Source organism: Myotis daubentonii, chromosome 12 (genome assembly GCF_963259705.1).
Source record: "Myotis daubentonii chromosome 12, mMyoDau2.1, whole genome shotgun sequence".
NCBI lineage: Eukaryota > Metazoa > Chordata > Mammalia > Chiroptera > Vespertilionidae > Myotis > Myotis daubentonii.
The window spans coordinates 65,661,189-65,675,807 of NC_081851.1; the positions used below are offsets into that span (position 1 = coordinate 65,661,189).

A 14,619-nucleotide genomic window follows, 5' to 3' on the forward strand; every position below is an offset into this window, starting at 1 on the left:
CGGCGCGGGGACCACGTCGCTGCTACTGCGCTTGACCAGCTTGGCTGCCCCTGGGCCCTTCCCTGCCGTGTCTCGGGGCGCCCCGCTCCCCCATCCCCGCTCTCTCCTCTCGGTAGCAGGCGGGGCGCTTTAAAGGATCCCGCCGCCCCTGCACCCGCGTTCCCGGGCTAGCGCTCCACCGAGCGAGGAGCTCTCGGGACTCCTGCCCCGCCGACCCTGACCGCCAGGGGGTGCCCCAGGGTCGCAGTTCCGCGGAGAGAAGGCGAAGGGGAACATGCGGCGCCTCTCTCGCCGCCTGGTGCTGCCGCTCTTCGGGGTGCTCTGGATCACCGTACTGCTGTTCTTCTGGGTAAACAAGAACAAGTTGGAGGTGTCCGTGGTACCTGAAGTGCAGCCCACCAAGGTACGGGGTTTGGCAGCGCGCCGGGCGCGGGGCAGCCGTTTGCAGGAGGGCGCGCAGCTCGCGCGCCAGGTTTGCAGGCTCCCAGGAAGCCAAGGCGGGGGTCTGGGTGCTGTGAGCAGGTAACCGGGCGCCGGATGCGGCTACCGGATATTTCTGGGTTTGAAAAGCTCGGGGGTATCTACGGACTTGCCGTGTGTGAAAGTGAGAGTGGGTGCAGGTGGTGGGCGCGCGTCGCGGGCGGAGTGGAGCTCTCAACTTGGGCAGCGCGCCGGGGTCCGGAGCAGAGGGGGCGCTGCAGAATTGTGGCCCAGAAGGTGGCGGTCTGTGGACTCCTCGAGAGAGTCGCTGGTGTTTGGGTCGGGTGGCAGGGCCAGCCGGTGCTGGCGCCCGTGAGAAGTCTGGCGGCTGAGCTGACCGCCTTCCTTCCCGCGGCTGCCAGGCCCCACACTGGGAGGCCAGAAGCCCGGGATGCGCCGTGCGCCTGTGTATCTCTGGCGAGTGCCCTGCAGCCTCCCGCGGCCTGTTGGCACCCCTGTTTTATGATTGTCCTGAGCCCTTCAGCTGCATTGGGAATTGAACACCAGTAAAGAGTCTGTGAACACTCCCCCCCACCCTTCCCCCCTAAAAAAAAACCAAGAACAACAGCAACAACAACAAACTCCTTGGAGAACCCTAGTGGCTTTTCAAACTCCTGCTCAGTTGGTTCTTCTGAGCAGAGCCAGAAGGTTCTTCCTACAGGCTCACTTTTACCTCGAATTCAGAGCTCCCATTTCTGTCTCCTTCTCTTCTACGCACCTGGCGGTGGGACACAGAAGGAGGCCTGGGGTTTCCTGACCAAGGATGCAGCATTTATGAACTTAAGGGCCTGGGAAAAGCCTTTGGAATTATTTAAGGTCCAAAGCAGGAGACTGACAACAGGGGGAAGGGGAGTGTGGAGTTTCCCCAGAGGACTCACGATGCGCCAGGCGACATGGTGCTGCTTCTTCATAAGGAGTTGTATGAGTTGTGTGGTGCTATCCTTATTTCATAGCGTAGGAAACAGGTTCTGTCTTTAACTGCCTTGCCTTAGTTCACGCTACTGATTTGAACTCTGACCTTGGATATTTAGGATCTTTTCTACTCTATCCAGGTGCCTCTCAGATCCCTTTTTAAGGAAGTCTTCTGGCACTTAGGTTTTGGAATCTTGCCAATTCTCAGTTGCGTTCCACAAGGATTTTTTTGTTGGTCGGCCATATGCCATCACTGGGCTAAAATATGAGTATAGAGATGCAGAGCTTACAGGCTCGGTGGGATTTGCTCATCAGTGGACCAACCATACAGTGTGCTGAGAGCCAAAATGGTCTCAGTGCACTTGGTGTCATGGGACCAGGGGACTTCCTGGAGGAGGAGGACTTGACAGAACTGAGTTGAGAAGTATGAGCAGTAGGTCTATGGGTGGGTAGGGAGGGCACTCCAGGTAGAGGTTAACAGCACCAAACAGGCTCAGGAATGGCACAGCATGCCCTGTGAGTTTGGCAGCATTGGAGTGTGAAGCAGGTGGCAGATGTCAGGGATGAGACTGGGGAGGTGAAGGTGGGGTATGTTGGGTAGGACCTTGTGGGTGCTGGGGAACCTGGGGGGGAGGGCTACTAAGCAGGAAAGTGAGGAGGCTTCAAACAACCTTTAGAGCACAGGATCGGTTTTCTCACTCACCCCAGACCTGCCCATAGATCTAGGGAGCTTTCCTCCTTCTTTCCTGGATGGTTCTGCCCGTGGGATGTACACTTTCTGTTTTGTGTTGAACCTCATTACCTGAAGTTTACTTATTCTTAGCTTCCGCCAGGGTCTGGGGCAAGAGACGTTTCCTTCTTTGTGCACTTTGTCTTTCCTTACCTGCCTCTTCCCTTCCTGGTGTGCACTGAACACACATTTATGGATCAAATGCAGCCCTGCGCCAGGCTCTGTGCCAGGTTTGGGGGCTACTGTGGTGAGTACATTGTGTCTCTGCCCTTTGGGGGGCTCTCATGAGTTCCTGGTGGAGGCAGCATTACAAACAAATGAGTAGTGTCGGGAGTGGTCTACTGCCGTAGTGCTGTCAGTCACGGAAGATGGGCTTCCAGTTTTGACCACTTGCTCTGTGTCTTAACATCTTATTTTTTCTTGCCTCCCCCCTTTCTGTATCCTTTATTACTAAGAGTTCCTTATGCTTTAAAAAATCTTGATACCTTGGTGCCCTTCTTTTTTGTTAGTATATTTTTCCTTCCTGTTTTTCATCTGTAGGTATGACTATACATCTGCATAGACGTGGTGTGTGTATTCGTGGGTGTGTTTGTGTCTGGAGAATGAGCACCCCTCTGTTCTTAGTGTATATGTGTCTGAGAACAGAGGTGGAGAGACAAAGAGAGATCTCATCTTAGCCCCAGAGTAATTTTATTCCCATGACCAATCTACAGTGTGGGAATTTGCTCATCCTGCCGGAAGGAGTGCAGTTGGGGTTCCTAAACCAGACTGCATGTGAGAATCACCTGGAGGGCTGGCTTATCATATGCATTTTGGGATTTATGATTCTGTGGGTTTGGGAGAAATTCTAGAATCAGTACTGTTACAAGTGTTCCATGTGAATCTCAAGCAGCCTATTGGTGGATGGCATTCAGGAGCTTGATGAAGAATATGAAGTGTGTGGACTTTTTAATAGTTCCATTGGCCCCATGTAAATATGCCTGCGTGATTTCATTCTTCTTGAGTTCCTGATGGACCAGGCTGTGTGAGAGGGTTCACGCGTGCAAAATAACAACAGGTAGCCTTTGTACAGTGCTTTCCAAATTCACAAACTCCATTTTACATAGATGTACTCCTTCAATCTTCACAACTACCATGTGAGGCAGATAATACTTTTATGCAGATAAGACTGAGTAATGAGGTCATACAATTGGCCCATGCTAACAAGGCGTATTATTAAGTGGCAGCATCAGGGGCAGGGATGGGACAGGATCATTCTGGGCACTGCCCACCCACATGCTCCTTCCGTGCCACTGTGCCTTGCGGACCGCCTGGATCTACACTTGTGGGTGATGGGGTGAGGTTAGGGATGTTTGCAGCACGTGCTCCCCAACCCACTCTCCAGCACTCCTGTGGCTCATCCCTAGACGCTGGCCTTTGGAGAGCTGCAGGGGGTTGCTGTGATTTGTGAGGGAACCCCCCAGAGCAAGATCCCACTCTACCCCGGGGCAGAGGAGGCTCCTTGGCTGGTCAGAGTACACCCTGGTGGGGAGGTCGCACCCAAAGGTTGCAGCACCTTTGGGTTGGAAATCATTGACCGGGGCAGAGATTGTTTCCTCAACAGTCGGAATTGGGACATTTCCTGGGACATTGGTCTACTGTGGGGAAAAAACTCAATGCTGGGTGAGTTTAGCATCCTAGGTTTCCCTAAGAAACGCTCATGCATAGCCATGCAGAGAGCCCTTGCCTTGGGCGTGGCAAAGCCTCCGGGAACTGTTCATAAGCCTAGGATTCTTCCCACTGCCTTGGGGAGTCAGCTTATTTTCCCAGCGCAAGAGCAGAGGGCTCCCTCCTCTTAAACGTACTTAGAGAAGTTGTGAATGCTGGAGGGATCGGAGAGGAGAGGGCTGTGGCGAGGGCTCCTGGGCGGGGGACCTCCCGGATTTTAGATTCCAGGTGGCAAGTTGCCTTCCCTGGGGTCCCCTACGGACTCGAGTTCTGGTGCCCCAGGCCCTGGATCTCCTTTGTTCACAGTGTCAGGACACATCTCATTCACCCAGTGCCGGGACCTCCAAGGTGGGCCTGAGGGTAAAATAAAACCGATGCCTGGTCACAATCCAGCTGATGTGGAGCATTCATGCGGTGCTACTGGCTGAAGAAAATTGAGTGTTCCCCCTAGTTTCAAGAAGGGCTGCTTCTATTAATAGCTCAAGTAAAGATTTCTTTAAGTGTGACTTTTTACTATTGATTCTGTTCTTTTTCCCGATCCCCTCCCCCCAAATTCAGCAAGCTCTAATTCCTAATTGGAAATCATGTAACAGGTTTGATGTCTTCGTTCAAACTACAGGTTTAGCCATAAATACGGTACCACTAAAAAATACCCCCAAAATGTTTTCATTTCTTCTCTCCTCTATCATTTGTTTGCCTTTTGGAGAGGTCTGCAATAAATGACGGAATTGGGGGAAAAAAGGAGAAAACCAGAAAATTTGTCTCCTATTTCCTAGAACTAAATTTAGTCCAAGGGCTTAAGCTTTAGTAAAAGCAAAAAATAAAAAATAAAAAAATTGAGACCTGAGGGTATTTTTTGAGGAAAATATTGGAAATGTAAAGGCTTTGAACAAAGTGCCTGGGGCCCATGTAAATGTATTGGTGTTGAACTAGAAATACAGCGAACACTATGAGAAAAGAACTCGTTTTTTCCATAACATTTGCATACCACAAATGCCTGCAGTATATGACACTGTTATTTTATTCCCCATTTAGTAGATAATTTCTCCCATTTAAAAAATCATGAATTTCAGAGAGAGAGCCCCTATTAATCTGCTGGTGCTCAGCGGGTGGGTACTGGACTCTGTCCAGGGGATTTGGACTCTGGCACGACCGGAAGTAGCCCATTAGCAGAAGAATGTTTATCCTTTCATTGGCTCCTGTGTGGGAGCCGGGCCCTGGGCGGTGGTTCCTGGAGCAGCTGGTGGGATGGTGGTGCCTGGTGGCCCCGCAGTGGCTGCTGTGAGAGGCTGGGAAAGAGGGAAGTAGGAGGTTGGAACCTCAGGTATTCAAGAATTAGTCTGTCTCTGCTTTCTGGATATCAATAAGCATTTAAAAAAAATAAACAGATGAATCTGAGTTTACTCCTCCCTTTCTGATCCCGTCCAGCTGGGGGGAATTTCTCCTTCCCGGGTCATTTTTGGCAGCCCTGGGGTGTACTCAGGCTCTAGCTCCCTTTCCCAGCCAGCACCCTCCCCCAGGTCCTGCTGGGAGGCCCCGTCCAGGGACCCAGGGACCCCCAGACCTGCTTTAAGGGAATTCCCTCTCTGAGTCAGTCTGGGGAGCTCTCTTCCTCCCTCAACCCTCGTTCCCCCTAATTGGCCTGGTGCTTTTGGAAACAAAGACCAGGAATCCCGTCTCAAATGTTCTTGGAGGCACAGAATGATTCCTGCTCAAGTCAGAGAAGACAAAGGGGCAACACCAGGCAGGAAAGAGAAATTAATGTCCCTGTCACAAGCCTCCCCAGCCTGTCTAGGGACTACCCTTTCTCAAGGTTACTCATCTGTTTGTGTCACTTAAAAGTGTTAATTTCCACTCATCAGAGGTCATGGATAAACTGAACAGGGACGGAATGAGGCTGCGTTGGCTGATGCCTACGGCCCCAGGATTTCCACGCAGCTCGTCCACTGCCATCTCCTCTGCCGTGTGTGCCTGCGTCCTTCCCCACACCTCTCCCGTCACAGGTGTCCCCAGGTCTTACCATTACCAGGCACCAGGAACACATTTGGAGAAATGTTGCTGTGCCCTTGTTTAGTTTCTAACATTCACAGTTTTGTCACTGTTCCAGAGCATCTCAAATACCCCCCCCCCCATGCATTTTTTTGGGAAAAGAATCTGAATTAGAAAGCAGGGACGAATTGCCAGCTCCTCTCATGGGGCAGACTGTGAGCCCTGCCAACCCTTTTGCACATTCCAGCCCAGAGACCAGCATTCTAGATCTGCCCTCTGTGTGGGGAAGTGAGGCTGGCTGTGCCCCGTGCCCTCGCCAGCTGGCTGCTGACCCTTCCCACTTGTCTGCAGTGACCTGAGCTAGGTGGTCAGCCTTCCAACTCGGATGGGCCTCAGAGACTCACACTGTTCACAGGAGTCCAGAGAGACAGCCTGACCCTCTCCTGGGAGCTCCCACATGGGTGTCTAAGCCAGTGTGCGCTCACCTTCCGGGTTTTCTTATACACGTGGCAGCTTGGGAGTCTCCTGCTGGCGTAGGGAGTGCCAGGGACAACACACATCCTCCCTTCAGGCCCAGTCTCCTCAGCTGTGAAATGGGGGCCCGGTGAGGCAGCACTGCCTGTCTCCCACTGGCCCTGCCAGCCCTGTGAGTGGTTTCGGGTTACTTGTGAATAACTCTAAAGCGAGACCTCATGGCTATCGATAATTACACCACAGATACTCTGTGTCTATTACTTAGCTTCTAATTATTTTACCAGAAACGCTAGATTAACCAAAAATAAATCAGTCTCTGAGTCCTCAGATGTTGAGCTGATTAAGAAGGAACCCCTTTGGGATACTTAGGCGCGCACACACACACACACACACACACACACACACACACACACTCAGGCGTGTGCGCGCATACACTGGTGCCCCGGGGAATTCTGCAGAAGCTCCTGAAAGTGCTGGCTCTGGTATTTTGATATTTCAGAATAAATGGCCTGGCGTGACCTTCTGGGGCGGCAGCCTGCACTCGGCGGCGGGCAGCTGCTGCTATCACAGGACCTAATGAGCGCTAGGAAGCTGAGAGGGAGAGAGAGGGCGAGATCTCTACGGGGTGAGAAATGTCTGTGCCACCCAAGGAGTCCTCTTTCCTTCTGCTTTTCTTTCCATGCGACCCTCCTCCCTTCATCACATTCCTTCTCCTCCTCGGATTTGCATCTCCCGCCCCACGAGTGGGGTCAGAGCAGAGAGCCCCGGAGCACTCGGTCAGGGGCTTAGGGAGAAGTCTGGAGGGACCGAGCCCAGTCCTTCCCTGCAGGCTCCAACCATGGCTGGGAGCAGCCTGCCAGACTGCACCCCCCTCCCCCGCCGGACTGCCCTCCCCCCTCCCTCCACCTCCCCCCTGCTCCTCTGGACACAAAGGCAGTTCTTTCTGGAGGAGGAAAGTAACCTCTCTGGCCACCCTGAGCCAGTCCACTCAGATGCCCTTAGATCAGCAGGAGCCCTGAGTGTGGGAATTAAGGAGCCCTTGGACCCACTGCCTCCTGCATGGCCTCCTGCACGATGCCAGTTTTCAAGCACAAAGTCTCTTCTGCATACCATTTCCAGGAGACAAGATTGGGCACTTAAAAAAACAATTAAATTCTCCTCATGTCACTTGTCTACTTAACTGTAAACACTACAGAGATCTTTCAAGGAATTGCTGGGGAGACCGACATGCTCACATGATCCGAAAGCCTTGGGTTTGAATGCCAAGAGGAAGAAAACACCCGGCTGCCTCCTTTCTAGTCATCCTGTGGTTTAAACCCAGTTTGCATCTCACTCCAGGCCAGGAGAGAGTGGGAAGCACCCATAGGACTGCTGTGACCACCCCATCTTGACCAGCTCTCTCCAAAGAGGTGGCTGTCTCTTTTCTCTTCCTCACCAAGGTTTAGAAATCAGGGTTTTTTTCCTTTAGGGTCCGATTTGAGATTTATGTATCTTCTCTTGTTCTCTGAGAACACTCGAATCATTCATCCCCCCACTCCCCCCCAGCCACAGAGGCTGGTCTAATCAATATTTATGCACCCATCACTCGCAGCTGCAACATGCGGGAATAATGAACGCCCAATTCCTTGATGGCCGTTGAAAAATTAGCTGGTGCCTGTATTTCAGGCTCATTGTTTTCTAGGATCTCGGGGAGATCAGACCACGTGGCCCACGGATTAATGCAGCCACCCAGATAATTGGCTGTTAATAGATGGCCAGCTGATGGCTGCCAGCTGGGTGCTGAATTGGCTCCGGTCCTTAGGGTGGGCTGTGGTCCTCACCAGAAGAGGGACAGCCGGTAAGAATTGGCTGATGGAAGGCGAATCAGGACCAGGAAGATAAGAGGTAGCTTCTCTCCTCCATCACCTCCTGTGATGTTTTTTACAGTTTACAAAGCATTTTTCTTCACCTCAAATGCCTCATTTGATCCTTCCTGCCACCCTGAGAGGCAGATGCTATTCTTCTTCTTCCCATTTTCTAAACTATGATGAATCAGAGGTGATGCAGGGAGGAGACTGGCAAGCTCCCGAGTGGCCCTGAATCCACTCTTTGGACTGCAGAGCACATGCTGTTTGTATTACGGCCATCCTCATCTCCTGTCTAGCTTCCTTTTCCAGGGGAAATTAAACCTATTTTATCTATGTACTAGAGGCCTGGTGCACGGAGTGTCATAGCTACCGGCCAGTCGACCGGTTGTCCGGTTGTAATGGTTGCTTAGGCTTTTATATATATATATACTGGTAGATGTATTCCATGTATATTTTCATATGGGTGGAAAGCAAGGGCTCTTGCTGAGAAATGACTCCCTATCTCTGATTAAACACCAGCATTGCTTTTCTGCACACTGAAGGGAACTGAGGAGTGAATTAAGGGAAATATAGAGCCTGTCTCTGGAGGGCCATGGGGGAAGGGTGCAGGAGGAGTTAGGTTTTCCTTCAAGATAGGCCAAGTCTAATCCCTTGCAGGCCTTAGAGCAAGCATGTCAAACTTGCGGCCTGCGGGCTGCATCCCTCGTTTATTTGGCCCGTGTTAGCCTTTGAGTTTGACTTGCTGGCCTTAGAGACGTGTCCCACAGGATGCTGCCTTCTGCTGTGGGAAGATGCTGGGCCGGAGCGGCAGACCTGGGGTCTCAGGAGAAGCGGAGAGAGACTCCCACCTCCTCAGTTCTGTGGTCAGCACTGGCTCTGTCCTGACGTGGTGAGCCCATGCTGGGCAGCCATAGCCCCCTGGGCCCTGGGGTTCGACAGCAGAAAGGAGGCTATGTTGTCATTCACGAGGCTGCTCAACTCATAAAAGGTTTGTGCAATTAACGCAGAAACTGTTGATTGGAATCCCTTTCGTGATGAACGTGGTCCTTAAAGAATCAGAAGCAATTCCCTCCTAAGGAAAAATGTCACTTGAAAGAACTCAATACAGCCTATTTGAAAAGCAAGGCTAGTGCGGGGGGGGGGGGGGGGGGGGGGCGGGAATGACTCCAGGAGGGAAGTACCTTTAGAAGACAAGCGGCTTCACTTGGGATTCTCCCGCTTCTGGACGACAGAGGGCGCTGCCTGGGTCTTACTGTTTAGCCTTGACTGTCCACTGGTGACTGCCCAATTCAGTCCGTTCTGTGCGGATGGACTGCTGGTTCTGCCCCGGTACAGGGCTCAGCCTCTTTGTTGCTGCTTTGGTGGCAGGGTGGGACTCATGTAGTAGCTGCTCATATATATATATGTTTAATCTTATAAAAGCATAAAATCAGGAGACTGCTAATGTCTTCCAGGGTATTTTGTCTGCAATCCCAGTAAACAACCGGTGCGCTCATGCTACGTGGCCTGAATGGCAGTCAGTCTGTACTGCGAGATCCCCAGCTGACACATGACTTTCTCTCTCTTGTCCACTTCTACTGATAATGGCGACATTAAAGGGGACTGTATTTTTAAACTGTGCTCCTGGAGGAAGGATGAAAGAAATGCGAACCCAGACAACTCTGACATTCTCCCTCTCCACGTGGAGGCCCTGATGATTTTCTAATCATCTGCTCGATTCGGGATCAGACCAACTCCCTGTAATCCTCCCTGTTTATTGTTAAATGACATTATGGTTTTAGGTTTTCTCTTAAAACCGAGCATATTCTTTCTTGGGAAACTTCCTGGCGGTGTCTACTAAAGCCGAACATACATATATGACCTTGCAATTCACCCTTGGCTATAAACCCAACAGACACGAACGTGTATTCCGGTGAATGTCGTGCACTTGAATTGGAGTTGGCAAACATTTTTCGAAAAGGACCAGGTAGTAAGTATTTTGGGGTTTTAGGATTGATAGCTTCTATTGCAAGTAGTCAGCTCTGCTGTTGCTGAGTGAAAGATGGCATGTGAGCAATGAGAGTGGCTGTTCCAACAAAGCTTTATTTATGCACACCGAAATTTGAATTTTATATATTTTTCATGTCTCATGAAATATTATTCTTTTTTGGTATTATTTTCAAATATTTATAAATGTAAAACCCATTTTTAGTTTGCGGGGTGTATTAAAGCAGGTGGCAGGCCAGATTTGGCCTGAGGGCTGTGGGATTCCATTTATATAATGTGTGAGAACGGGCAAAACTAAGCTATGGTGTGGAAGCCAGTTTCATGGTGATCCCTGGTTGGGGTTAGTGACTAGAAGGGAGCAAGGGGGGGGGCGCTTGCATGGGGAGCTGGTACTGTTCAGTTTCTTAATCTGGGTTCTCGCATGTGTTCACTTTGTGAAACTTCATTGAAGACATGCTCTTTTGGTTTGTATAATCCACTCTAATGAAAAATTCAAAAAGAAAAAGTCTGAACCACGTGTGGCTTCTGACTCCAGGTTTTAGCACCTCATTTGGGCTTAGAGTGTAGCAGGTTTAAGTCTCTTTATAGCCACTGGTGTTTGGTTTCTGGTAAGAAAGTCTTTGGAGAAAGGCCTCCATATGTCTTTCCAGTTTTCCAAGTCTTATTCCTTTTTACAGACAGGGAGACATTTAACAACAGGTGTGAGACAGGCACCAGCCAACCCACCTATGAGTATGATGATGAGCGTTAACTATTTAGTTGCTGGATCATAGGAAGATGGGGAGGATTTGAGTGGAGACGGGAACCATGAGTAGGACTTTAGCTGGTACCGTTGCCCCATAGCGAATCTGGGCTGAAATCTACCTATACTTGTAAGTAAGAGGTGGAGGCTTAATTGCACAGAATGGGATTATATGGCACAGCACCTGGCTTGTAGAAAACCAGCTTCTATTTTTTATTTTTTGCATCTGGAGGAAAAAGCAGAGAACTAACAATCTAAACCCCAAGTGTCAGGTGCCTCCTGTGTCAGTCATCGATTCTTCATAACAACCCTGGGTAGTGGGCATCATTCACCCTGCTCGTCAGATGAGGAACATCAAGGCTTAGGGAAGTTAAGTGACTCTCCCAAGGTCGTGCTGCTCATATGTGGAGGAGCTGGATTCCAAACCAGTTCTCTGTGGCCCCAGAGCCACCGTCTTTCCCCTTCACCATGCTCACCCCAGGCTTCCTAATCTCTCCTCACAGTCACACTGAGTCTGATCTCTTGAAAGTGATGGCTTGAATATATTTTCCCCTGAGCAACCAGCCTTTACAGCCTGCCTGTGTTCCGCTTCCCAGAATTGCACACACTTGTTTAGACCAGAGCTGTGGAATGAAATAGTGTTATATCAGAAGCCATCTCTTCTAGGACATGTCTTCTTAAAACAGTAGTGAAAGAGAAAACTTTACAGCTTTTTCAAAGAGAGATATATTGGGCTTTCAGCATTATTTGACATCCCTTATGAATACTTCTCTCCTACAGGCGACTAGAAAGGTTTCTGGTCCCAGGGTTAAGTTTTAAAAGAGGAAGTCTCCATGGTGTCACATTCTGGGCACACCGCAAGGCTGACCCCGGAGGCGACAGTGAGGAACTGATCAACAGATTCAGAAAACGCAAAGGCCCTTCTACCAGTGGATGGTAAACACTCCCCACATCACCCTTCAGAGAGGAATAGTCGGTGTCTAGCATAATAGCACCAATTATTTGGTTGTTTGTGCTGAGGAGTTGAAAGCTATCGTGTGCGGGGAAAATACTCAGCATGGAGCAGTAATTATGGATCAGCTGATGATAAAAGATGCTTTGGATTGACTGCTAATTAGATTATTAGCACCAAAAACAAATACCTGCTATGAACCGTAAATAAGCTGCATTTATAATATTTTCTACTTTTTGATGCAATTTTCTTTCTTTTTTTTTCTGTGCCAAGACTTTCCATTTTCGCCAGTCATATTAAGCATATTTGTGTATTGAGCTGTAATCAAGTCATTTTCTTATTTCCTTCCAGTCGCAAAAGGGGCCGGGAGAGCTGACCTGTATTGAGTGCCACATGGCAGGCTCTCCGTGGAGTGTGCTAGGTCTCCTCTGCTATTCCAGAGCAGGATCCAGGTCTTGCCCCTGGGCACAGGGATGGCATGGTTTTCCCCGGGAAATCAGTGGTGGAGTTGATTGTCAAAAGAAATGACCTGGTTGCTTTTTTGTGGCACTTTGAGGTTAGGTCCTTTTTATCCTGGATTCCAGGAGTATAGGATGGGCATTGGGGTGCTTCAGGTGCCTGTACCTCCCTTCCCTCCCCACCAAACCGGTCAACAAATAGGTTGACAGTGTGTTCCCAGCAGTATGAGATTCCAGCTGTCTTCCTGCCTATGTGGCTATGGGTTCTATGAGTAGGACCATCTGGAGAGCACTTAGGACTTCCCTTGGTCATCCAGAGAGAGAAGCCAGCATGATCCAGGGGCCCCTCTGGCCATGTCCTTGGTCAGTGATGCCAGTGAAGGTCAGCTGTCCTCCCAAAGTGCTAGAGATGGAGCTTGCTTGTGACCACCATTATAGGCCAGGAGCACATGTAGAGAGGAGAGGCTTCCATGGGGAGAGGGGCATGGGACTGCCTTTTGGGAGAAATGCTAGGTGCTTTATGTGTAGGTCATTCATTCTTTTCAACCACCCTGTGAGGTAAGCGGGCTGAGATTTAGCTAGCGCTTGTCAGTGTAGTCATACTGGGTGATTGTGACTGGCACCTTTCTGATTAAACAGTGCCTGAGCCATCCAGGTTGTCAAAATGGTGTTGGATGAATGTTATCTCTCTCTGGATATTGCACTGGTGATCTTTATTTTACCCACGTGGAACTTGAGGTTCATAAATGTCCAATAATTTGCCCGAGTCTGTAGAGCTAATTAGTTGCAGAACTGAGATAGGCCTGTGTGAGGCTGGAGCCCGTGCTGGGGTGGGATCATTGGCAAGTGAGAAACATGGTGAACCCTCAAAGGCGTTTTTTCCTTTGTGTGTCTACCCAGTGTGGGGAGAGAGTAGGCCAGTTCCCCTGCACCTGGCCACTGGGTCGCGAGCATAGTTCATCAGCAAATGGATACAGACATTGCTGGTGGGAAGCCCTGTGCAGGAGATGCCGGGTCTGGGTTCTGATCTTGTGCCCAGGGTGAATTCTGGGGAGTGGTGGAGCAGCTGGCCTCTGGCCACTTCTGCGTCTAGAACTCTGCCCTCCTCTTGGACTTAGGATGCCTTGCTTTATCCCTAGAAGGACAACCATGTCGCTAGGATGCCTGATTAATGGGGAACGGTGCACAATGGATTGAAGTCTTTCCTCGCTTCTGAGTCAATGTGAAATGTGAGGTGGAGGGGATGGAGACAATCTGTACACGGGTTCATGGGATAAGAGTTTGAGACAATTGCTTTTGAATTTCCTAGGAGTTGTTCTGCAAGGGTGAATTTCTTCCCCTGATCGTGCCACTCTTCTGTTCGCTCAGAAAACTGCGTGAGGTTTAATCTCATCCTGAAAGCTGTTTCAGTAAAACAGGAGCCTGTTATTGCACAGGGCGTCTTATTGGGAGAAGAAGGATTTCAGGCAGTCTTTTAAAGTCATTCAGTGATTTCTGAAGAAGTGCATTTGCTGGAATCCACTTGTCCCCCAAGTGCCTGCTGTTTGAAAAGCGTAGCGCTGGTGGAAGGATAACAGGGAAGGAAAGCCACCTTCAGGATAGAAAATAGGCTGACTGAGCGACCGACTTTAATTGAATTAGTCGGGGAGGCCTGTTGTGGGTTCTGTACTGTTTTGGGTACCGTAGGCCAGGGTTGGCCCCTGGCAAATCCAGACCGTCTTCTCCTGCTGTTTATATAATAGGTTTGTGAGCTAAGACTGTTTTTTTTTAACACTTTTTAATGAAAATATATAAAATTCTAATTTCAGTGTCCATAAATGAAGTTGTATGGGAACATTTATGCTCATTCCTTTGTGTATTGTCAAGGCTGCTTCTACTAGTACACTACATGGCAGAGTTGAATAGTTGCAATGGAGACTAGCTGGCCTACAGAGCCAAAATTCCCAGTGTGGCTCAGGGGTTGAGCGTGGACCCATCAACCAAGAGGTCACCGGTTCGATTCCCAGGTGCCGGGATTGCTGGCTAGATCCCCAGTGGGGGACGTTCAGGAGGCAGACCATCTATGATGTTTCTCTCTCATTGATGTTTCTGTCACTCTATCCCTCTCCCTTCCTCTCTCTCTAAAAATCAGAATTTGAGCTGGTCCTTTAGAGAAAGTTTGCTAACTCCTGCCCTCGACCTTTGCTTCTCAAAGTGTGGTTCATGGGTGACGGGTGTTGGCACCGTTGGGAAGTTTGTTAGAAGTGCCATAACTCAGGCCACTCTTCACCTACTGATTCAAAATCTGCATCTTAACTACACCCCCCCTCCCCCCGGGGAGTCCTGTGCAATTACAGTCTGAG

At 49.9% G+C, this 14,619-nt stretch overlaps 1 protein-coding gene across 1 annotated transcript in view; it reads left to right on the forward strand.

Annotated features, from left to right (window-relative positions):
* Window positions 1-230: 230 nt before the first annotated feature.
* GALNT14 (polypeptide N-acetylgalactosaminyltransferase 14) overlaps window positions 231-14,619 on the forward strand; it is a 186,202-nt gene continuing 171,813 nt past the window's right edge. Inside the window, exon 1 of the mRNA XM_059660749.1 lies at window positions 231-403. Coding sequence (XP_059516732.1) covers window positions 275-403 — 129 coding nt within the window. The 5' untranslated portion in view covers window positions 231-274. The remainder of the gene's footprint in view (window positions 404-14,619) is intronic.